Raw genomic sequence first — 25,804 nt, 5'->3', positions numbered from 1 at the left:
TTAAATCGGTTCGCAAATCGCACCAAACGATTCATTCACGAATTGGAATGATCCGATTGCAGCTGTTCTCGAGTCGACAACTCACTGATTCAAATGAACCGTTTAGTGCGAGTCTCCAGTGAACTGAATTCACAAGTAAGAACCGCGCGCGCTGTTAAAAGTGTTAAAAGTAAGTTACTAATGTCGAATTTTAGGATTAATTATTGTAACTGAAAATCATAAAGCTGTCAGAGCTGTCAGTTGTTTGTGAATTAATCTGCTGTAAAGGGTGATCTGTTTAAGCCCACTAAAATGCTTGAATGCCGACACATTAACATCAGAGTCAAAAAACATTAAAATAACACAGATTAAATAAAATAACTCATGCACGCTCATCTTCCCCGCTGCTGTAACGTTAGCAGTTTTACTAAAATGCTATGCATTTAGTCATAACCATACTGAAAATAAGTAAATATTGTTAGCTGATGCTAACTGTCTAGCTAACAAGCTTGCTGGTGCTAAATTGAGGTAATTTTATAAAGTCCAAATATTTGTATTCAACCACCTAGATAGATTAACCTGATAAATACAGTAATTATCAAAGTGGGAAGTGATGCCCTCTGGGGGCATTTGGCCAGGGGTGTTTTTACACCAGACACGGTTTGAGAAGAAAAAAATCATTATGAAAATATAATTATATTTTCCTTAAAATGTTCTTCCTAACTTCAGGCCTTATTCTCATGTCATATGTAACTGTGACGTTCTGCTAAACAACAAGCTTTAAACACTTTTTTTCCTTACTGGTGAAAATCAGATGGTCAAATCTGTTTTCTCTCAGGTACTTCGCAGTGTAAGCTTCACAGTGAACATTACTACATCACTCTTGTCAACGTAGTCCATATCAACAACAACAAAAAAAATATCTTGACTCCATATAGTGGTTATTTTGGCAAAATCCCAGGTATTTTGAGCAGTAGGATTATAAAAAAAAAAAATCGAGTACTTTTGTACTTTCACTCGAGTAAAATTTAAAAAGGAGTACTTTTACATTTACTGGAGTAATATTTTATTATACGTATCTGTACTTTTACTCAAGTACTTGATTTGTGTACTTTGTCCACCACTGCGCAATTCTGACTTTATTTCTCCAAATTCTGAGTTTACACCTCGCAATTCAGTTTTTTTTCCCACCACAAAATAAAAAATAAAAAAGGTAATTGTGACTTTTTCTCTAACAATTCTCACTTTTTTCTTGCCATTGCGAGTTGCAAGATATAAACTTAAAATTGCAAGAAAAAAAGTTCTTCTTCCAATTGTTTTTTATAAATGAGTCACTGAATTATTCCCTCACCCTTTCAAATTATTTTAAAACATTTTTTCATTTAGGACCAAAACCCTGCTGCTGCTGTGTTAAAATAACTATTTGGAACTACAAAATAGACAACTGTAAAGTAATTGGCAATGTTAATGTCTACAATACTCAGAATAATCTTACCTGTCCTGCATCCTTGTGACAGTGGAACAAAGTCGATTTTGCTTGTGTGATATAATATTGCATAAATACTAAAGCAACTGTATGTCAAATTTTTACCTTAAAAATCAGTTTTAAAATCATTCTGATGGTACACTGACTTCTAATAAGGTGAGTGTTTCTTTCCCACATTTCCCTCCAAATGTCTGTTCTCGAAAGTATATTAGTTTAGTGAGCGGGTACGAAATATCACCAAAAGGGCAGATGGTTTTACGGCAGCAACAAATGGACGAGTACAGCCAAAGGCAAGGCAAAACTGGAAGGCAAGCTTGCAACCTTTAGCCAACATGCGTAACGGCTAATGCTAACGCTGCGGCTTTGGCAGCACGGAGAGAGACTAGAGGCCATTCTATGATTGGCTGAAGTGCCATTACGCTTTTTCCATTTGTTTCCTTTCGAATAGTCTCTCCCATTGCATTGTAGGCTTATGGGGTGAACTCCTGTTTACTCTGATACTGAAGCCTGATTTGTTCACGTTCGGAAGAGGAAGCTGTTGCTGATGACTCTATGTCGCTGACAGCTTCAGATGCAGAGGAATGGGCGTGTCCCGGAAAGGATCCCGGCTCCCTTCCTCTCAAAGACTTAGCACGGGCCGGCGTGGACAGCAAGTTGATTCGCATCCTCACGAAAGCCATGGAGAAACTGGACTTATGGAAGAGCCCGCCCATAGCCGCTTAGACAAGTGGTACCTACCAGGACACCGTCAATGCTCCTCCCGCTAGAGACCCGGCTCTTTTTTTCCAGAGGTTCAAGATGAACTGACCAGGACGTGGCACGCCCTATTCAGAGCATTCATACGGCTACTTCTGCCGCTCTCACCTCCGTTGACGGCACTGAAAAGAAAGGTTATGGCAAGCTGCCCCCTCTTGAAGAGGAGGTCGCTGCTCATCTCTGCCCTCCATCGGCCCTAGGATTGAAGGCCCATGCAGCGCATCCATCTAAGCCCTGTAGGACCACCTCCGCTCTTGCGGGCAGGGCCTATTCAGCGGCTGGCTCAACGCTGCACATGATGGCGGTGCTCCAAGTTTTCCAGGCCAAACTTCTCTGCTCCATGGACGAGTCTGGCTCTGGATCTGATGCCTTTAAGTTGCCACGAAGGCAACAGCACAGGCAATCTGCAAGGCCATGGCCAACTTGGTGGTGCTGGAGTGCCACCTTTGGCTTAAATTGATGGAGATCAAAAATGCTGACAGGGTCGCCTTCCTCGACTCCCCAGTTTCCCCCACGGAATTATTTGGACCTGCTGTCGATGGATTTGCTGAACGCTTCACGGCGGCACAGAAGTCATCACAGGCTATGCATCACTTACTGCCGAAGCGCTCCAGTTTGGCAGCTGCTTCAAGACACCAGAAAGCTCCATCCTTTCAGCAGCCTGCTAAGCCTGCGCCGTCAACGACCCAGCCTCAAGCCAAGTCTGAGCCTGTTTCTTAAGCATCAGGGACCCCACCCCTGAGTGACAATGGACCCTGAGCCTCAGAAGCCATCCTGATCCGTTTGCAGAGAGGAAGAGGAGAGGGTCAGGTCCCACCGAGACAGTCCCACCCTCAAAGAAAGCTTGTATCCGCTCTCTATCCCCCCGCCTAGTTGTTTAAATTGGACCCGCACTTCAGTGCGTGCCCAACAAAATTACCGCTGTGATAGCAGACCCACATACTCAAAAGAGCATTTCTCCTCTTCTCATTACCACGAATGTCAGTTCCCAGCCCCGTGCGGCGACCTGCCACTTGAAAAACTTAGACCACTTTCCATCCAGCTCCAGGCTTGGAAAGCCATTCCGGATGTATCAAGCTGGGTTCTAAAAACCATAGAACGAGGTTACTCGCTTCAGTTCACTTGTCACTTCAAAGGTATTATTCAAACTTCGGTACAGGACAAAGATACTCACATTCTCTGGTCCGAAGTGCAAACTCTGCTTGTAAAAGGAGCCGTGGAAACGGTTCCTCTAGCAAACAGCTACTTCCTCATTCCCAAGAAAGATGGCGGGCTCAGGCCCATTCTCGATCTGAGGCATTTGAACTACGTGCTTATGAAATGGCCGTTCAAGATGCTGACTTTGAAACAGATCCTCGTGCAGATATGCCCCGGGGACTGTTTTTTATCGGTGGATCTGAAAGATGCTTACTTTCACATCCAGATAGCCCCACTCAGAACAGCTCTTTGTATGCTTCGGAGGCCACTCTAAAGGGCTGCCGGTTACACAGCAGAGACTGGATATCTCGTTGGATAGTTGATGCTATTGCCTTGGCTTATGCCTCAGCAGGCCTATCGGAATGAGGTCCCACTCCACCAGAGGAATGGCCTCCTCCTGGGCTTGGTCCAGAGGAGTTTCAATTGATGATATCTGTGCAGCTTCGTTCTGCACTTGCTTATAGTACAGCACTATTGGATGCATTCCCGATAAGTGGACAACGCAACGGGAGTGACCGTTCGAAAGGGAATGCTCCGGTTACTTTTGTAACTTCGGTTCCCTGAGATAAGGGAATGAACAAAGCATAAGCTGGCTATAAGGCTGTACGTCGCTATCAGTCGAAAGATTCTGATGAATGACGCTCTGAGACGACTTATATAGCAGTCAGCTCCACCCCTTTTGGCAGGTTGAAGCGCCATTTGTTCATGCAGCTACATGAATGTGAACACATCAGGCTTCAGTATCAGAGTAAACATGAGTTTACCCCATAAGAGTACAACGCAATGCTCTTATCTTATCTCAGGGAACTGAGATTACGAAAGTAACCAGAGCATTTTTCTCAATGATAAACAGAGCAACAAAACAGTATTAAACTGTGTGATTAATACACCTCATCAATAACGGATTAACAGTGTAATATGTCTTACTGTATGTTTTTCTCAGGAAACAGAAAAGATGCCATAAATATTACAAAAATGCTTTATTGCATAAACTCTATGCATTTGTCCTGTACATATTTGAATATGTATATTAAAATCATCTATGGGCAGCTTGCAACAAGCTAGTCTCAACTACATAGCTAAATATTCTGCATGCAAAGTGTACAGATCTATCATTAAGTGAATAACTGTAAATATGGTTATTTAAATTTTTTACAGTTCATTTTAATGTACTGTACCACCATATCACCCTTGTTTTCTAAACCCTAAAGTCTTAATTTGAAATACAATCCACTTTAAATACAGAACCAATTTATACACTGTTCAGTTTGATTTCATGGGATATTTTGTTCACAACATTATTGTCCTAATTATTAAAAAGGCCATTTTACAATATTGTCTTTAAACAAACTGAAATAATTGGCTGTGTATGTATTATATTAACATTGTTTGGTACAACATTCCTTAATTTCTAAAATCCCACCCAACCTACCAACCCCAAAATATATTGTTTAATTTTTCACATTCACCACATAATTGTGGAGATCAAAATAATCTAAACATATAGTATATTTCATTTTATCAACCCATCCAGATCTTTAGTTGAATGCTACAAGCTAATGTTACATTCTGGATCAGAAAGGACAGTATGAGGACAAACACAGTGAATGAATTAAACACTTCAACCACCAGGTGTCGCCATTGTACCAGAATAAATTATACACTCACTCCAACCGTACATGGATCAACATTTGAGTGAAAAAAAGGGGTTGGACTAGTAATATTATTATTATACCTTTATAATTTCAATGTATGCACCTTTATTCTCTTCAGTACACCTGTGCAGACAAATATGGCTTTAGTCAGGGGTCTCGGGGGAGAACGGAGAGCTGGCAGACATGTATTGATTTCAGCCGCCCCCTCAGTAGCCCTGACACGATCTGTGCAGAATGTACTGTTTTAAACTATCATGCACGAACAGAAACACACATGTAAAGCTCTATTTACAGAGTTCTGCTCATTCACATGCATAATAAAGTAGAAGCAGGCCTCAGGAAACATGGTGGAGAACATATACCAGTGTGTTTTCTACAGGTGTCCAGAGGAGACATTCATGAAACACAAAGAGAGAACAACTGCATCAGGCACAGAGTTTTAGCCATGGCACCTATGAGAAAGATACAATCATCTTCCAGTATCATTCTTTTTCTTTTTACAATCCCAATATTGAAGATGTGAAGCATCTTCATTACATACATCTATTGAAACATCAACAATGCAGTGCTACAGTGGCTTTAATGCAGACAGAGAAATGAGATACAATATGAACATGCACCATACACATACACATAACCATAAACATGATTGTGGCTCATGGTAAAGTGAAGGACATCTTCAATGCAGCTCAAAAAAAGAAGACTGGCGTAATAAAAAGAAAGTAAATGATTTTTCTATTTTCTATTTTCCTATACATTTTTCTAGTGGGTTTGTGCGGATGGTTTATGGGAGTAATGCAGTGCAAAACAACCCAAGCTCATCCATTAACATAAATCTGAGAGCCATCATAAACCTTTCAGAAATGTTGAAAATATGTGTCACAACAGGTATAACCCAGCAATAACTGGCCATAAAGTACCATTAAGCCACATTAAGCGCCTTAAGTCCTGCAAAACCCAAGCAAAAAACATCTTGTTCTCCACTTATTAGGCCTAGAGGGAACCTGCAGACATTTTCAGCTCTAATTTTGTCACAGACGATTTGGAATGGATTTAAATATGGTAAAATGTGTTAAACAGACCTAACAGAGTAACAGTATTAATGGTAGCTGAAAGCATAATCAAATTAGTTAAAATCTTATCAGTATTTTGTCTTATTTATCTTAGAGTTGATTAATATTATACAATTATATAGTTATATATTATTTATATAATGATATTATAAATTCATTCATATATATATATATAGTTTATTATTATTATTTAAAATTTTTAATTGTTTAATTAAAAATAATTATTGAGTAAAATAAGGTCTGTGGTAACAATAACTTGACGATACTTGAACGTTTTGTTATACAACATGAACTGCACACACCCACACCCAAAACATTCTTTGTATGTAGTTACTATGTAGTTACTTTTTACAAACATGTATTTTTAAAAATAAGCATAACTGCTTCCAAATTCACTTTTCAGTATGATTGTGTGTAATTTATGTTGTAGAGTAAAATGTCCAAGTATCGTCAATTTAAATTTATGACATTTTTCCCCCCTCAATAATATAAAAACCCCATTATAAAGACCCATAGGAAAATCTTGAGGGAACCCATGGCGAATTACTCTTCTGGGTTTTGATGTCACGGCTGCACAGCACTCTATATGGTAGATAATTTTATCCAAAGCAACCTACAATGCATTCAAGATATACTTGTGTGTGTCGCCAGTTTGAACAAAACAACTGTTGGTCTGAAGCCACGGAGGAGACAGTGACGGCTTATGAACTCCTGCGTGTTATTGCATTAGGGAACAGAGGTGGCACGAAAAGCAGAAAGTCAGCCCTTTAAAGTCCCTGCCTGAGAGATGAGGCCCCGTGTAACATGCTGGCTTGGCTCGCCATACACTTCCTGTGTCACTTGGTCCGCATGGAAAAGTAACGGGAGAATACAAATAATAAAAGAATAAAAAGCTCCTCTTTTCAGTAGTGAGGTGTTTGGTTTTGTTTCTCGAGTTTGTTGGTTAATTTTTGACAACTTCATCGACAGACATGCACATGCAGGCTCCGCCGCGCTCACAGTGATGTCACTACTCCATTCCGTTGCGCAGCATCTGATTGGCCGCGATGAGCATGACACTGATGATGAAGGCCATGGCGAACGCGCATATCAGGCTCTTGCGCACACACGTCTGCCGATTCTTCTTTTTGGGATGAACTGCAACGACACAAAAACAGCGATTTAGACTGAGGAAAACAAGTATGCTAATCTGAACACATTTTCTACTTGTGTTGTGTCTGAATGTGTAGGTGTCGATTTGCATTCTAGCCGACCGCCTTTCATCTGCCAATCTGACCCGTCTAAATAAAGCAGTGTTTCTCGTGCAGCTGCGAGGTGGAGGTGTTTCGCTAGGGCTTGAGGTTCACCTGAGCACATGTGGCTGCTCGGCTCACGAGCGTCTGGGGTGACAGTGGGGTCTGGGCTGAGAATAGAGGCAGTTATTAGGAGCTTCTGGAACGCACAGCGAGACAGATTGTGTGCCAGCCTCACCCCGTGATATCATTTTCCGCTCCAGTCCTCCTTCCGGCACAGAGCGCTAGTCAGCAAGTCCCGCCCCCCTGCAGCCAATCCCTGGCCTGGTTACAGCAGAGAGGAAGCGTGATAATGAGCAAACGTAGCTACTCTTCTGCCTGAGTGTTTGTTGCTAAGGAGAACCTTCATTTTTGCCCCTCTCTCACCTTTTCATAAAGTCAAGCTAAATTGTATTGCAGCGTGCTCAGCATGTTTTGAACTTCAAAAATTCTCGACAGCACTGCAACCCTCTTGCGAAAAAGTGCACTCAATTGTATTGAATGTGCACTTGTAGTTTACTATATATTTTTTAAAAACTCTACTTGCAGATAATATTGAATAATAATGAAATAAAAGGCAAATGAAGTGTAGCTAAAAAGTGTACATTTAGATACTTAAGTCCTACTTAAGTGGGTCAAAAAAGCTAATTACCTTTAATATAAATTTAAACTAATACACTTTCAAATGAAACTAATAAACTTTCATTTACTTAATTTTAATTCTATTATAGGCTAGTACATTATATAGCCATAATAAGTACTCTTTTTAAAAATATATTAAAGTGCACCTTTTTAACTTCAAAAAACCTCTCTACAAAAAGTACACAAGCATGACAGTACTGTATGCAGCTGTAAAGCTGAATTCAGGTAAATTGAGGCACTTTTTGCTATTGAGATGACTAGGAAAGAAACCTTATGTAATTTCTCTTTTGCTAGCATCACCAAATGAAAAGCTAAAACTGTTAGCATTCCTATTCATCTTAATGGCAGTTGCTTGGCTAGTTTTAGTTGAAGAGTTTTAGTTAGCTTTTGTGTTAAAGAGACTCCATTTTGCTTGTGTCTCTAGATTAATTAACATAGTCTCAGTGTGTGGTCTGTTGACAACCTAAGCTCGGCCCAGGTGCCACCATTAATGATTCATAAAGACACAGAGGGCTCAACAGAAGGTGTGGATGAGTATTGCTTTAGCGCTGTGGACATCTGTTACTGCTGGTAGGACAGAGACTTGTGCCGTTGGCATAAGGGATGTGCTTGACCCCTGCAATGCTAACACTGTGCTAGCGTGGTCCATACTGAATATTCATACTCTGAAATCATTCACTAAGTGCACTAAGTAGCTTCAAAGCTGTGGTACACAGTTCTTTCTAATGCTTATTGTTGCATAATATGTACTAATTTAACATTTAAAGGGGTCATATGATGCTGCTAAAAAGAACATTATTTTGTGTATTTGGTGTAATGAAATGTGTTTATGCGGTTTATGGTTAAAAAAATACATTATTTTCCACATACTGTACATTATTGTTTCTCCTCTATGCCCCGCCTTTCTGAAACGCGTCGATTTTTACAAAGCTCATCGGTCTAAAAAAGCGAGGTGTGCTGTGATTGGCCAACTATCCAGTGCGTTGTGATTGGCTGAATACCTCAAGCGTGAGACGGAAATGTTACGCCCCACACATACTGTTGATGCCGTGTCCGGCCGGAGCAACGACACAAAAACATGAAAACCCATTACAAACGAGGCATTTGTTGTGATCTTCAGAAATCATTCTAATATGCTGATTTATTATTAGAATTATCAACAGTTGTGCAGCCAAATATTTTTAAGTTACGCCTTCTTTCTTTGCGTGAACGTTTGGGCGGCGTTATGCAAATCTTCTCACATCGTGACGTAGACATGTGGGGTGTGTTAGAACGAGCCGTTTTAGGTAGGCGTGGCTGACTCTTAACTTTTATAAAGAATATCTCTTTGGATTTGAGACTTTAGTCTTTGCAACTTTACAGATCTTCTTTATGCACCAAGAGCTTGTAACACTCCAAAGAGAAAGGAAAAATTGAAATCGCATCATATGACCCATTTAAATCATGGCTGATACTAAAGATACTAAAGATATATAGGGATTATTAATTATATGGGAGAAACAATAGAATGCTAGTATTCTATTCTGAATTCAGCCATTGGCTTTTATTTATCATCTGGATACACAACTACTTGATAAGAACAGTGATTTTGTATATATTTGTTTGCTGTTTTGCACAGTTTTTCTTATAAACAGTGCTTGATCTGTGCATATTTCTCTCCTGATTCAGACAAGACGACTTTTTTTCTGAAGAAAGCATGTTCTAGCCAGAGGCAATGGTTTGAATATAAAAACACCTTAATGATGGATTTGTTTTTCACTTCACAAGTGGAAATTACATCTGGATTATTGTGATGTTTTTATCAGCTGTTTGGACTCTCATTTTGACGGCACCCATTCACTGAAGAGGATCTATTGGTGAGCAAGTGATGTAATGCTGAATTCCTCCTGTTCAGTTCAAGAAACAAACATCTTTGATGGCCTGAGGGTAAATCTGCAGCATATTTTCATTTTTGGGTGAACTATTACTTTACTGTGCTCTTTCAGAAGATGTGTAATAGCGCCCCCTAACAGTGAAAACACAGAAAGCTGGGAAACTTCATCAGTGCGCGGGACAGATAATTGCATCAGTGCAGGGAAAGAGTTAACATGGTGGCCACCACTGAGCCAACCAATATTTTTTGTTTCTAGACAATGTAATGACTAGTCTTTAAACACATCTGTTAAAAGTACTATTGATTTAGGTTAAAAAATCTTTTTAATGGTCTTAGGTTTTAAACTATTTAATGGTCTGAGGCACTCAAAGTGTCAAATAGGCTGAATATGGTATGTTTGCATCATAATTTCAAAACTCAGTCGCATGAGATGATTATGAGTCTGTTTCAGGAGATCTCATAATGTAGTGTAGCATATGCTACAGTGAGCTCTGGTGACCCTGTAGACACCCACTTACGTATCTCGAGATGAGCTGCCCACTCAAAAACCAAACTAGCATCTTTAATTCACTCCTCTGATTTTAATAACCAAATACCCACTAAAATAGCACCTGATGTCAATAGGCTGTGAATATCACATACTGTAAAAGAGCATTAACCCTCCTGCGTATTACCATGAGGAATGTTGTGTTATTCATCACAGAATGAGATGAGCAAATAGAGGTACAGTAACAGGAGTATTATCATGCATGCAACAACAACATCAACACCAGCCCAAATTAATTTGGTAGAACAAACAGACTGAAGCAGAGAAGCTGAACTAGATGAACCAGAGAAGCACCACATCATTACAAACACTGCTTAGTTGCATACATTTAAGTTTAAAGGGTTTGGCTGATCAGAATTACTTTCTTGTTTTTAATCCAAAAAGGAAAAAACGCTGAAATGAGTTAATAATTTGCATGTTGTATCTTATGCGCCTTTCTATTTATTATACTTGCTTTATTTTATTTTTTCTTCTCTATATACATTAATTCATTTACATTTTTTCACGTTTACTCACGTTTTTCATAAATAATGATTAAATCATAAATATTGTAGAATACCTTATTTGATATTTTAAATGCATTCAACTGCAACTTTATCATTACAAAATGTTATAATAAATATATTTACAATACATGACAGACCAGTTTCAGTAGAAATACATTAAAGTAATATTTTAGTTTACTATAAATGCTTATCATGACACTCAAGAGTACACTTTAACCAACAGAAGTAATTAAGAAATTAAATTTAAAAAGATAAATAAATAAAATTAAGAAATTACATAAAGATTAAGTCATACACTGTATACTGTATATATCCACCTAGTATTTCAACTTATAAAAAAAATGTTTTAAATATAATCAACTTGGTTGTATAAATCATTTCAATTTAAATTAAATTATACCGACTTAAAAATCTATTTAAATTTCATATAACTTATAAAAAAAAGTTGAAATTGCTCAAATGATTTTGACGAGTCGCCATGACTTACTGATATGTGACCCTGGAGCACAAAAGCAGTCTTGAGTCACTGGGGTATATTTGTAGCTTGTATGGGTCAAAATTATTTATTTTTCTTTTATGCCAAAAATCATTAGGATATTAAGTAAAGATCATGTTCCATGAAGATATTTTGTAAATTTCCTACTGTAAATATATTCAAACTTAATTTTTGATTAATAATATGCATTGCTAAGAACTTCATTTGGACAACTTTAAAGGCGATTTTCTCAATATTTAGATTGTTTTGCATACATCAATGGAAAGCTTATTTATTCGGCTTTCAGGTGATGTATAAATCTCAATTTCGAAAAATTTACCCTTATGACTGGTTTTGTGGTCCAGGGTCACATATTAGTAATATGCATTGCTAAGAACTTCATTTGGACAACTTTAAAGGCGATTTTCTCAGTATTTAGATTTTTTTTGCACCCCCAGATTCCAGATTTTCAAATAGCTGTATCTCAAATAAATATTGTCATATCCCAACAAACCATACATCAATGGAAAGCTTATTTATTCGGCTTTCAGGTGATGTATAAATCTCAATTTCGAAAAATTTACCCTTATGACTGGTTTTGTGGTCCAGGGTCACATATATTATTTTTTTTACAGTGTACTTAAATGGGCCAAAAAAGCACTCCCTAACACGGGGGTTCTCAACTCTGGCCCCCAAGCTCCACTTTCCTGCAGAGTTTAGCTCCAACCCTAATCAAACACACCTGAAGAAGCTAATCGAGGTCTTCAGGATTACTAGAAAGTTACTGACAGGTGAGTTTGATCAAGGTTGGAGGTAAACTCTACAGGAAAGTGGACCTCGAGGGCCAGAGTTGAGAACCCCTGCCCTAACTGCATTTAATTAATTTTAAATAATAATATATTCTAATTTAACCGCAGTTAAGTGTTTGAACTAATAAGTTGGCTACTCTTTGTAACTATACTAAAGTGTACTTTATTTTCACAAGGGCCACCATCTGCATTTTGTTTTTACATGAAAAAAACACTCTCTGTCATGTTGATTATCATAAATAATAACTAAAATCATGAATATTGTAGAATACCTTATTTGATACTCCATTTATTTGAAATTATCTTTATATCATAATGTATTTTGTACTGACGTTTAAAGGACGAAATGTATTAGAATTCAAGTAGCGTGACTGGAAAGTCAAGGAGATTATCTAGGGCTAATTAATATTCATGAGCCTAGCCTTACCTATACAGTGACATCACAACCAGCCCACTTTAAGGGGCTGTTTACAAGACAATGGGTTTTTGGGGGCCTGAAAATGTGTTTCAAAGCACAAGTTTTTGAAAATAATACCGTTATTGTCTAACTAAACTACAAAAATGCAAATTAAAATGGTGATGTCTTGCATATGCATATTATGTGATCAGTCTATAGGTATGTGTGCAGACGTGTACTGTTTCTTTACAAAGTGGCATTGCCAACTACCGGCTTGACCTGCATAATTTTTTGTCATTTTCGCAGATCTGTGTGAATGGGGATCATTTTGTCTTGTACTCGAAACTTTTCAAAAACACAAAGGAAAAACTTTGCAGTTTTTAGTACAGCATACCCTAAAACTCCACTGACACACACACACACACACACACACACACCCACACACGCAAGGCAGCAAGTTTACACTCACCTCCCTCAAACTCTGTTTGACAGTTCCCGGAGTTCTCGTTCAAGCTCTCCTCCTCATTGATGATGATGTTCTCTATGTCCTTCATCGTCAGGTGGTCCCGGAAGGCATGAAAAAGGATGTGTTTCAGCTCCTCCAGTGTAATCCGCTGCATGTCAAACTACAAAGACAAATAACACACGAGTTACTCAATCGAACTCCAACTCTTCAAAAACTCTTTGTGTTGTATGTTTCTATCAAGGGATAGTTCACCTTAATTTTTTTCAAATTTAATTTGAATTATTTTAGCTTTATACTTTACATTTGTTTAGTTTTCAAATCCCACATTAAAATGAATTTTGCAGTTGAGTGCTTAGATATGAAAACAGCACAGAAAAAAAAAATCAATAGTCTTTGTAATTGAGAAGAAAAAAGGGCATTGATCAGTCTGAACACTTTTGTATGGCATTTGATAAACGGACATAACACAATTAACTGCAAGAAATTCAAAAGACATCTGAGGAAAACTGTCATGGGGACTGTAACTCGTGTTCAGTAAGTTGATTTTTATAACTTGTATCCAGAGGGCGTTTATGAGCTCCATCCCTTTAATTACCCAGGCAACATTAGCCCAGCAGATACATTTTTCAGGAGGACGTAAAAGAAACTGGCGCACCAGCTTAATGCCTTATTTGCAAAGTTGTCAGGTTAGAGAACAAACAGTCATTAGGAAAGCTGAAAGAACTGCAATACAGTCGGATACATATTAATACACCACTAAATCATTCAGCCTTCCCTTATAAAACAGTATAGTCATGGTAATACTGTGGTAACTTTACTGACATAATCATATACAAGAATTTATTCATCTAATTACCACTACAGATGTCCAAAACACATTATTATGATATTTCTAGTACTTTTGTAAATGTTTTAAGTAAGAAAAATGTATAGTTTAAATCTCACTTCACTTTTTTATTAAAACATCGATAAGCGCAGTGATAAAATACAGAATGGAAACCTCCGACTTTGTGACAGGAAGCTCACAGTGCACTTCTGTGGCTCTGGAGAGAGACGCTTGACAGGATGTGCTGCCATTGCAGCTCATGAGGAGAGACAGCAGGATATTACAATAGCTGGCAAGCTAATAAATCTGACAAGCCATTAAGTATTACAGCCTCAGTATGCTCACCTCCACAGTAACTTGTCATTTCACTCCACTTTAGCAAGTCAGTAAGAATGAGAGCAAAATACTGCTTCGTAATACTGCATGCATGATGCAGTAAACACTGCAGACCGGGCCTATAAATCATTTTATATTTCTGTTTAAACCTGAGAAAGCACAAACTGAGTGTTTTATACAGTAGTTTTATGCCCATGAATGTTGACCTATTGTGTCCACGGTTTATATGACATAATATATTCAACCTTATTTTGCAACACGGAAATAAGCTATTTTCTTTTGTGTGAGAATTTTGATTCATTAGCCTCTTAAATAACTAGTAGAATCACAAAGTGCAGTAAACGGTATAACTATTTGTGCTACAAACCAGTGTGTTTATGATAATGAATTAATAATAAATAATATAATAATAAATACCAGTTTGCAATTATTAAAGGGTTACTTTACCCATAAATGAAAATTACCCCATGATTTACTCACCCTCAAGCCATCCTATCATAACATAACATAACATAACATAACATGACATGACATGACATGACATGACATGACATGACATAAAACATAACATAACATAACATAACATAACACAACAACATGACATGACATGACATGACATATATTATAGAAAGCCCACCGCTAGATCTAGTACACTTCTACAATATGCCACATGATTTCTGAATACACATTCATGCCCATAAAACAAACTGTGCATGGTGAGTAATAGATGTTTAATTTTTATTCATTATTAAGATCAATAAAATGAACTTGCAAAGTGTGGAGTCCTAATCAAAAATAGGGTAAAAAATCTAATTGAAAAGGAAAGTCATCTAGGGACTTTCATGCAAACCAGCCCTTTAGCATCCAGACAGTAAAGCTGGGATGCTTCCGGGCTTACCAGAAAGAAAGAGTGGGCACTAACTGCATTGATGTAACCTTCGGACAACCCACAGCCACAGAGATGGAGTCGCCTGAGGGCATCAGATCCATCTGTTTTCACTGGAGGCCATGAGAGTGGGCAGCAGAGCAGCTCATTAAGAGCCCTCATGCTAGATAACAAATCCCATTTTCTTTTTTCTTTTGAACACTCTTTCTTTACTGTGAGTATTTATATATCAGTAATGGTGGCCGGAATGACCTTCAAGGTTGACTGGCTGTGCTGAAGACAGGACTAATCTTTGTTGGGATGGTGTGTGTGTGTGTGTGTGTGTGTGTGTGTGTTTGATGGCAATTTCCAGACAGGCTGGTACCTGCTGACTTATAGGACACTTGAGATCTTTGTTTTAAAATATGAAAAGACACCTTTAAGAGAACCATCCACAGCTTGGCAATATTATGAAAACCAGAGCTAGAATTATAGAACAATAGATGGAATGGTAGGTAGAATAATGCAATGACTGACTGACTGACTGATAGACAGACTGACAGACAGATGAGGTGATGTTGTGTCCTGTGGTGGGATGGGGTGTTGGCCTGCATTGAGTTGTCCCTATATACTAGCACAGGCATATCGACAGCCTCTGTTCTTCCAAACATCAGGCCGCTTAACAGCAATTAGTAACACATTAATGGAATCTCCCTGCTGCTGCAGGGAACTGAGAGCTGTGGTCATTCATCCGGTGCTCCAGCTCCACTACACCACACACTGCAGCCTCTCTATAAAGATGGACAAAATGAAGAGAATGAGAGTGTGTGAAGTGTGTGAGAAGAGAAAGGAAGTATGTAGAGAGATAAAAGATGTGGATGAAAGGCAATCAGATTGTTTTAATGTTTGATACTGACATTGATAATATTAAAGTAAAGAGTCATGCTCTTCAACTGATTATCCAGCATGAAAATATATACAGGGGTTGGACAAAATAATGTGATCACCCATTATTATAGGCGTTAATGTAATTTTTTGCAGGCTACAGTGAAAAAACAAACATTGCAATTACCTTTTATGTTATCTATACTCTCTAGGTTCTTTATCAGTGTAGTATAAGTTGTGTTCAGCAGTGTTTAGTACAAGTTGTGGGTGAAATATGGACTTGTCAGACTCCCAAAAAGGGGAAATTATGGAAGCCCATTCAGCAGGAGTGTCTGTAACTTTAACAGCCTAATTGATCTGTCTTTACAATTCTGACTGTGTACACAAAACATGGCAAGACTTCATCGGCAAGGAAGAATAGTGGGCAAAACCCGAAAGTGAATGATAGGGACCATTATAGGGACCGAAAATCTCTACGAAGGATTGCGACCCAAAACAAAACAGAGTGACAGCAAACCTCAATATTGAAGACCGTGTTTCCACAAAAACTGACCACAGAGAACTTCACAAAGCCAACATCCATGAAGGAGTTGCAATTGCTAAAACTTTAATCACAGACATCAATGCTAAATGGGAAAAATTATGGTGTCATGATCAGAAAACCTGGACTGTTGGAGCACCAAGAGGAACTTCAACATCTGCCCTGGCCAGATAAATCACCTTACTTGAATACTGTCAAGTCATTGTAGACAGTTTTGAAGAGAAGAGTGAGAAGCTGATATCCTCCTCCAACATCTCTGAAGCAACTGGCATTTGTTTTTGATATATTTTTAATATATAATAATTTTTTAATATAACTGGCACAAGTTTAAAAGTTGTATGAATCGATTCTAAGAAAATTGGAAGTTGTATTAAAGGCAAATAGTGGTAGAACACCAACAATTCTTCTGTAATACTGTATACATCTACAATTGGACTCACTGTCCAGCACTGTGACCTTGTCTGACAGCCATTTAATTTCCGCCCATCCTCAAGTCCCACTTCAGGGGAATGTCAGTAAAATATTACGACGTTCACATTTTTAAGTTTTTGAGCACATAATGAAGAGCGGGACACTTTATGTCCAGCCTGTAACCTGGTTTTTATCCAACACTGTCAACATTTCAGCTCTGGCACCGCACACATTTGTCCATGAAAGTCACATGACGGATGTCCTCTTCCAGAGACAGTGTCACAAGAAAATTTATGATTCATAATTCCTGGTATGGACAAGTATCAGTACATTAGTGGATAGCACCACATGATTATCTACAGACATTTCTGCATTTTCAACATTTTTGTCCTTGTAATAAAACTCATTGTGGTCCATAACAACATTTGGATGCCATTGACTTTTATTGTGTGAACAAAAATTAAACTTTTTTTCTTTTCCTTTCTTTTTCTTTTTTTCTTTTAGTAGAAAGGAATTCATTTTAATTTGAACTGCCATAAGGTTGAGTAAATGATAACAGAATTTTCATTTTTGGGTGAACTCTCCCTTTAAGCTAGTACTCAAAGACTTCAGTTCTATGCTTTAAGATTTCAAAATGGCTTTTATTCAGTATATTCTATATGACAGTACTTTCAGTGTATGAGAATGAAGGCATTGTACATGCATAATGTCCCCAGGTATATTTATAGCAGAGAGTCACTTTAATCTAAGAGATCAAGCCTTGAAAGTAGCTATAGATACAAAAGAGTTATGATATGCCATGCAGTTATTACTAGCATTGGGTAAAAGTGATTAGATCATCCTTGTTGTTGAAACAACAGCTTGGCAAACAGTATCGATCTCTCAGCAGCCTGATCATGTTGGAGGGGCGATCGCTTTGGTTATTAAATGAATCAAATCTTATTGACATATCAAAGCTAACATGCTTCATATGTTCAAAAGGATTCAGCATGTACGAATAAACCCGGTGCGCCAACACTTTTGTTGACTGGTGGATGGGTTACTGGCTGTGCCTCTGGCTGGTTGACAGCAAAATGATGTGACCCCATTCGATGTGTACACTGTTCAGCCTACGGCAGCCATAAGTCAAGACCTTTCCCAGAATCCCTGCTTCAGCCTGAAGCTCCGGTTCTGCTGGAAATTGACTGGACAGATGGTTTGTGTCAATGGTGGAAAAGATGACAAAAACATCACATTTAAAGTCTCCTGATGTATTAATCAAGGTTTTTAGGATATCATCTAGCTCTCTTCTTGGCCACCTGCCCTTTTTACTGTCAGATATCCAACACAAGTGTTCTGCCACCCGCTGCCCCATGAGTCTGTGCTGATCAGAATGCAAATGATCATGACCTTTCTACATTTACATTTAATCATTTAGCAGATGCTTTTATCCAAAGTGACTTAGAAGTAAGGAGAACAATGTAAGCAATCAGACCAACAAGAGAACAACAGTATACAAGTGATATGACAAGTCTTAATTAGTCTAGCACAGTACACATAGCAAGAATTAGAAATGAAATGAAACAAATAGAATAGAATAGAATAGAATAGAATAGAATAGATGCTGACGAAAATGATGTGTCTTTGGAAATTTTTTGAAAATGGCTAAAGACTCAGCTGCTCGAATTGAGATAGGCAAGTCGTTCCACCAGCTGGGAACAGTCCAGGTAAAGGTCTGTGAGAGTGATTTTGTGCCTCTTTGGGATGGCACCTCAAGGCGTCGTTCACTTGCAGAACGCAAACTTCTGGAGGGCGCATAAGTCTGAACTAGCGAGTTTAGATATATTGGTGCAGAGCCAGGTTGTCTTGTAGGCAAACATCAGTTCCTTGAATTTGATGCAAGCGGCTATTGGCAGCCAGTGCAAACTGATGAAGAGAGGTGTGATGTGAGCTTTCTTTGGTATGTTGAAGACCACTCTCGCTACTGCATTCTGGATCAGTTGTAGAGGCTTGATAGTACATGTCGGAAGGCCCGCCAAGAGAGCATTACAATAGTCCAGTCTGTAGAGAACAAAAGCCTGGACAAGGATTTGTGTGGCCTGCTGTGAAAGGAAGGGTCAAATCTTCCTAATGTTGTATAAGGCAAACATGCAGGACTGGGCCATTGTAGCAATATGGTCTGTGAAGCTTAACTGATCATCAATCACAACTCCAAGGTTCCTGGCTGTCCTGGAAGAAGTTATGGTTGATGAACCTAGCTGTAAAGAGAAGTTGTGATGAAGCAAGCAATCTGTATACCACAAGCAATTCTGTCTTAGCAAGGTTGAGTTGAAGGTGATGGCCCTTCATCGAGCAAGAAATATCTGTCAGACAGGCTGCAATGCAAACAGCTACCATCGGATCATCAGGTTGGAATGAGAAATAGAGTTGAGTGTCATCAGCATAGCAGTGATAGGAAAAGCCATGTTTTTGAATGACAGATCCTAATGATGACATGTAGATGGAGAAGAGAAGTAGTCCAAGCACTAATCCCTGAGGAACCCCAGTAGTAAGTTGTGACTTAGAAACCTTACCCCTCCAAGACATCCTGAAGGACCTACCTGTGAGGTATGACTTGAACCACTGAAGTGCGGTTCCTGAGATGCCCATCTTCATGAGGGTGGACAGGAGGATCTGGTGGTTAACTTTGTCAAAACCAGCAGAAAGATCCAGCAATATGAGTACTGAGGATTTGGAAGCTGCTCTTGCTAGTCTCAGGGCTTCATAAACTGAGAGCAGGGCAGTCTCAGTTGAGTGGCCGCTTTGAAGCCAGATTGGTTGTTGTCCATGAGGTTGTTCTATGCGAGAAACATAGAGAGTTGGTTGAACACAACTCGCTCAAGTGTGAAGAAGGTATCCCGGTCCGTAGTTTTCTAAAAGTGCTGGATTTAGACAGGGTTTCTTAAGCAGTGGGGTTACCTGAGCCTACTTAAATGCTGTGGGAAATGTACCAGTGTGAAGAGAGGTGTTGATAATGTGAGTGAGCACAGGTATAATTGAAGAAGAAATGGCCTGAAGGAGGTGAGTGGGGATATGATCATAGAGGATAGGCGAGAGGGAGAGAGTGAGTGTAGGTTACACCGAAAGGTGACCTGCAGAGGAGTGTGTGTTGTGTCAGGAGTCAGTTTGAGGTTAAAAGTGATGAGGAAGTGGTCTGAGGTGTGCAACGGAGTAAATAACGTGTTGTCAGTGGAGCAGTAGTGTGTGTAGATAAGGTCTAATTGGTTACCTGATTTGTGAGTAGCCATAGTAGACACTTGCTTGAGGTCAAATGAGGCAAGTAGAGTGTTGAAGTCAGCAACCTGCGTTTTTTCTAGGTGGATGTTGAAGTCACCAGAGGAGTACCATTCTCAGGGAAGTTTGAGAGTAACACATCCAACTCCTCCAAGAAGTTAACCTGGGGGACGATAAACAACTACAAAGTGATTTTTACAGGGTGGGTAATAGTAATTGCGTGTGATTCAAATGAACTGTTGCCAGTAAGAGATGGTAAAGGATCAAATTTCCATTCATTTGAGATAAGTAGATCAGTAGCTCCACCCCTCCCAATCGGGCGAGGGGTGTGGGAAAAAGTAAAATTAGTGGAGAGGGCTGCAGGAGTGGCAGTGTCCTCGGGTTTGATACAAGTCTCAGTTAGGGCCCTGAGGTTGAGACTTGAATGAGTAGCAATAGATGAAATAAAGTCTGCTTTGTTTACAGCAGACTGGCAGTTCCAGAGACCAATTGGAATAGAGAATAAAGTAGTAGAGGACATAGGCAAAATAAGCAGATTGTTAGGATTGTGCTGCCTCCAACGACAGAGTGCGATTTACGAGTGTTAGTAGTAATAGTAGAGATTTGAAAGCACATAGTGAGTACAATTGACTAAAACAAGGAGATGAGAACAAGCTGTACAAAAAAGTAAAGAAGGGGGAGAAAAGCAATACTCAAGTGCCTAGTCCGTGTGCTTGCTTGGTGGAGTCACACAGGTAGAATTGCTGGTCTTTACACTTGTCGGTCTTCACACGAGGGCTGCCGCGACTGCTGCTGCAGTGTACTAACCAATTATATACTCGTCTGATGCCTCGTTATTGAATTCAGCAGGCCACTGTACCACTGTAAACACATTCCTTTTGTGGAATATTTTCATTCATCTTGATACATAGATTTATGTCTATTCATAAGAGAAAATTATTCTACTATTCATACTATTCATCATATCGACTATTATGTATTTGGCTGTGTGCGAGAGGTTGGAATGTGCTTAGAACAGAGTGAACTATTTAAAGCTTGATAAACACTCATATATGGAAAAGGGCCTTGTCCCTAAATACAGGAGCTAGAAATAAAGTGCAAGACATGTTATTGATCACTCTTCAGGAGCCCATATGGTAAAGACCCTTGTACGAAGGAGCATGTATGGAATCTTTTGAACAGCTTCAAGGCGTGTATATATGTGATTGCTAAACTTAGTTCTGGAGCTGTCTTTGCGAATGTAACTCAGGCTTTGTTACCTTGTTAATAATGTCTATTTGGCTTCAAAACCTCCAAGACATCAGAGCAATTTATTCTAACCAGAAAGATTCCACTTTCTGTGGTATTATTGTCTGAAATGGGGAACAAAATGCAGGAGGCAGGAGATTTCTATAGCGTACATACTAGTGGCTTCATAAAGGACCATAGACTGGAGTAATTGAAACCTCATCTTCTCATTGAATCTGATTATGTCTGCTGTCAGCGATACCATAATGAAGAGGAAAAGCTTTATGTCACAAAAGCAACACAAGCCAGTTATAAGGCATATCAAGGCTCTAAACCACTGTTTCTTTGTGCTGCGCAACTATTCAGATGGTTATGAGCTGTAGAAGGGTTTTCAAAATGGAAACCTGAATGAAAGCAAAGTCATAAATGAGATCTCTTTAATATCTCGATTGCTTCTCCTATAGCAATGAGATGAAGAGAAAGCAAATTGAGGATCTGAAGTGTTCTGCTCTTCTAGAGTCAAAAAAAGAAAGATTTCAGTATGAACATTTATCATCAATTATCTCCAAAACGGCTATCCACATTCATTTTATAGAATATTTATTATATTTGGTTTTCTAAAGATGTTTTGTTCTATTAATTACTTGTGTCCAAAATGTTTACAGAATGTGTGTATAATGTGCTTTAAATACATGATAGCCTCTCCAACATCCTAAAGATTATTGATTATATTTAGAGGGGGTCTGAATACTTTCCGTACCCACTGTATATATATATATTTTTTTTTTAAATATATAATTTAATTTTCCAAGCATATTCTTGCCAAAATTGTGATTGCATGGTTTTAAGAATAACTTTATTTTATTATCTAACTCAATCTCCCATTTTAATTTGATATTATGTAAATGTTTAACTTTAATTTCTTGCAATATTTTATTTATTTGTACTATTAAATTATCTACTTTGCTAAGCTTTAATCATAAACCACAACAGAGGGTGAATATTGTCTAAATGTTTTATTTTATTTTATTGGTCAATCTATTTTTTAGAGGAAACATTGAGATGCATTTGATAATTAAATAAAGCAAAACTGAGAACTTAATTTCATTTACGAACTATGAAACAGCCAATATTTAGCAATAAAATTATTGTTTAGGAAAATTCAAAAGCAACATCAATTAAGAAATAATTATGTATTTGCAACTACATTCGAGTGAAGGTTTCTAAAAAATAAAAAAAAAGAAGAAAACCTTGCAATGAACTTAAACTTGTATCATACTATTTTTCCTCAAAGTTGCTTTGGAATGATATTATTATGAAAAGTTCTATACAAATACATTTGAATTGAATTTAAAATGTTACTCTTATATTCTGACATTGGGTAGAAACAAGATACACCATTAATTTGATGCAAAGTAAATATATGCCAAATAATATTTCAATAATTAAATTTTGGTTTTAGTACAATGACAAATAAAAGCCAGTCATTTAATTTTAGAAAATGTTTGTCCTTATAAGCTTTCTATTTATTCATTTATTTATGTATGCATGTATGTATATATGTATGCATTATTTTTTGCACAGTATAAATGGATTTTTCTACATGAAAAAAAATAGTTGTGTTTCTGTTTTATGAAGGGGGTCCCACACAAGGGAATCATCATATAATGGGTCCTTAGCATTAAAAAGTTAGAAAATCCCTGCTTTAAATAAACGAGACAGAGATGTCCACAAAGTGTCACAAACAAATACAGTAAGCAGATGAAAACAGTATGTAACTGTCACTTCTCTTGTTTTCCAACCAAATCTTCCGGACTCAGCACGTCTCTCCAGCAGCAAAGAAGCATTTGTCAGAGTGCCAACATCGTCCCATTTCCATATCTGAAATTAAAATGAGCTCCACAGAAACGCCAGTGTCCCTTTGACACACTGCTTTAATATGCACACCCTGCTGCACGCAATAAAGAGCGAATACATTGCACCAATACAATACACAGTTTATACACACTCGCCGACTGTCTTGCGTACTGAACAGCATCAACGGCATTTCAAAAAGAATAAACTATGTGATATACAAACAGAAGTACCTGAACAGGGCTAGATTATTATTCTATATTATTCTATACTATATTATTATTATTCTTGTATGTTCTGACATGACATGAAAATTCATCAGCTGCACAATATTAAAGGAATATTTCATCCACCAATGAAAATTCTCATTTACTCATCCTCATGTCATTCCAAATCTGTATGATTTTTTTTTTTTTTAAGTCTCTTCTGCTCACCAAGGCTGCATTTATTATGTTTTCTACTTGAATATATTTTAAAATGTAATTTAATCCTGTGATGGCACAGCTGAAATTTCAGCATCATTCCTCCAGTCTTCAGTGTCACATGATCTTTCAGAAATAATTCTATCTACCCATTTGCGGCCATTTGTAAATTTTATGGGTTTGGCTTCCGGTCTCATGCGCTTACAGCTATTTTTAGCTGCACAAAACAGCTCATTTTTGCTGCTTGACATTGCAAATTGGTGTGTCTTACCATATTATTTTAATGTATTATCTTAATTATGAACACATTGGTTTGTAGTGCAAACAGTTTTACCGTTTACTGCACATTGTTATTCTTCTCGTTATTACTCTACAGCAGCTAATGAACCGTAAGTCTCGCACATTCACAGAAAACAGCTTACTTCCGCATTTAAGAATAAGGTGGATAATTATGGTGATTTGAAAACCGTTGTGCTGCTTCATATTTTCATGGAAACCATGAAACATTTTTTTTCAGGATTCTTTGATGAATATATATTGAATAGGAATATGTTTTAACATTGAGTCTTTGTAATGAATTGGTTTATCCATTTTACAAATTCAATCTGAATGATTCATTCACAAATTGGACTAATGTGATTCTTGAGTAAAACTTACTATCTCAATAATTCACAACCGACAGCTCTCTAAAACTGAAGATTTTCAGTGAATAATGAATTAAATTTCAGTCTGTTCACAGTCATATGTACTTTCTTACTGGTCACATCTCCTTTGTGTTCCATGGAAAAAGAAATTCATACAGGCGGCAACAACTGTATGGCAACGACTGAGGGAGAGTAAATGATGACAGAATTTTCAGGTTTTCATAAATATCATGAAATCTGGGCATGCATATCACAAAAGCACTGGAACATTAATCATACAATGGCAAGAAAATCACCTAATCTGCTAAATTCCAGGCCGATTTCACAGAAAAACACCTCAATTCTCCCTATTCTGGCACACTATTCCCAGCATTCAACATGCTCAGGCTTTATCAAGCTTGCTCAGAATACTGAAATGTTCAAATGGGAACGTTCTCCAACTTAAAAAGATAATCGTATCTAATAATAACCAATTAAAATTGTGGTTATTTCCGCCATGCACTCTGTCCTGCTGAGGAAGGCTGTGCCTGTGTGTACCTGATTATGTGTGTGCGTGTGTGTGCGTGTGTGTGTGTAAGGAGTGCAGTGCTGTAATTTTCTCTGTGTGTGTGAGTGACAGCTGCCGCACTGGGGTTGTGAAAACAGGCAGAGGTAGGAGAGGTTTGCTGATTGCAGAAGGAAAAGCTCTCAGCCCATTCTCAACACTTGCCTACATTTCAGAGAGCGAAGGAATGAAAATGAAATACTGAAGAGGTGACGTGGACGTATTTGAAATAAAAACAACAAGGAGAGCAAAAGAGCAAGGCAGAAACACAGAAAGAGAAAGATTGTGAAGGAGGGAAATAATGAAGCATAGAATGCCTCTATTGATGTTGCGCTTTTTTGGATATTCAATATGGCATGTAGCATCAGACAGTAAGACTAATCAGATGTTTCTTAGCTAAATTAATGCATTAAAGAAATAAAAAAATGGCAGGTACCATTAGCAGCCCTGAAAGATGAACCTACTTATCCAAGAGAGCAGCATTTCTCGCCAGAAATTCTCATCATCTGTCATCATTTACTCACCCTCATGTTGTTCCAAACCCATCTGACTTTTTTTCTTTTGTCGAACACAAAAGAATTTTGCAGGTTTCCATGCTGCTCTTTTCCATATACAAAATGAATCGAGCTATAAAAAGCACCATAAAAGCATAAGAAAAGTAGTCTTTGTAACCTTTATTTCAAGTCTTCTATAGCCATGTAACACATTTGTGTGATGAGCAGACAGACAAGTCGTAGTCACTACCCAGCAAGCAATTTTGCGTTTAAATGACATCTATTAGACGTCTAAATATAGCCTAGACGTCTAGGCTAAAACGAGGCTAAATTTGGGCTGTCAGTGAAAATCTAATAGACGTCTAATCATA

At 38.1% G+C, this 25,804-nt stretch overlaps 1 protein-coding gene across 2 annotated transcripts in view; it reads right to left on the bottom strand.

Annotated features, from left to right (window-relative positions):
* Positions 1–6,831: 6,831 nt before the first annotated feature.
* Positions 6,832–25,804, bottom strand: part of LOC107727937 (calcium-binding protein 8) — a 54,540-nt gene continuing 35,567 nt past the window's right edge. For both annotated transcript variants that reach the window (XM_016537985.1, XM_016537984.1), the window contains exons 5-6: positions 13,136–13,292; positions 6,832–7,283 (exon numbers count right to left, since the gene is read on the bottom strand). In XM_016537985.1, the coding sequence (XP_016393471.1) occupies positions 7,156–7,283; positions 13,136–13,292 (285 nt within the window). In that variant the 3' untranslated portion in view covers positions 6,832–7,155. The remainder of the gene's footprint in view (positions 7,284–13,135; positions 13,293–25,804) is intronic.

The sequence above is a fragment of the Sinocyclocheilus rhinocerous genome, unplaced genomic scaffold, assembly GCF_001515625.1.
Source record: "Sinocyclocheilus rhinocerous isolate Xijiao unplaced genomic scaffold, SAMN03320098_v1.1 scaffold877, whole genome shotgun sequence".
Classification (NCBI taxonomy): domain Eukaryota; kingdom Metazoa; phylum Chordata; class Actinopteri; order Cypriniformes; family Cyprinidae; genus Sinocyclocheilus; species Sinocyclocheilus rhinocerous.
This window is presented reverse-complemented; position numbering and strand designations above follow the sequence as displayed.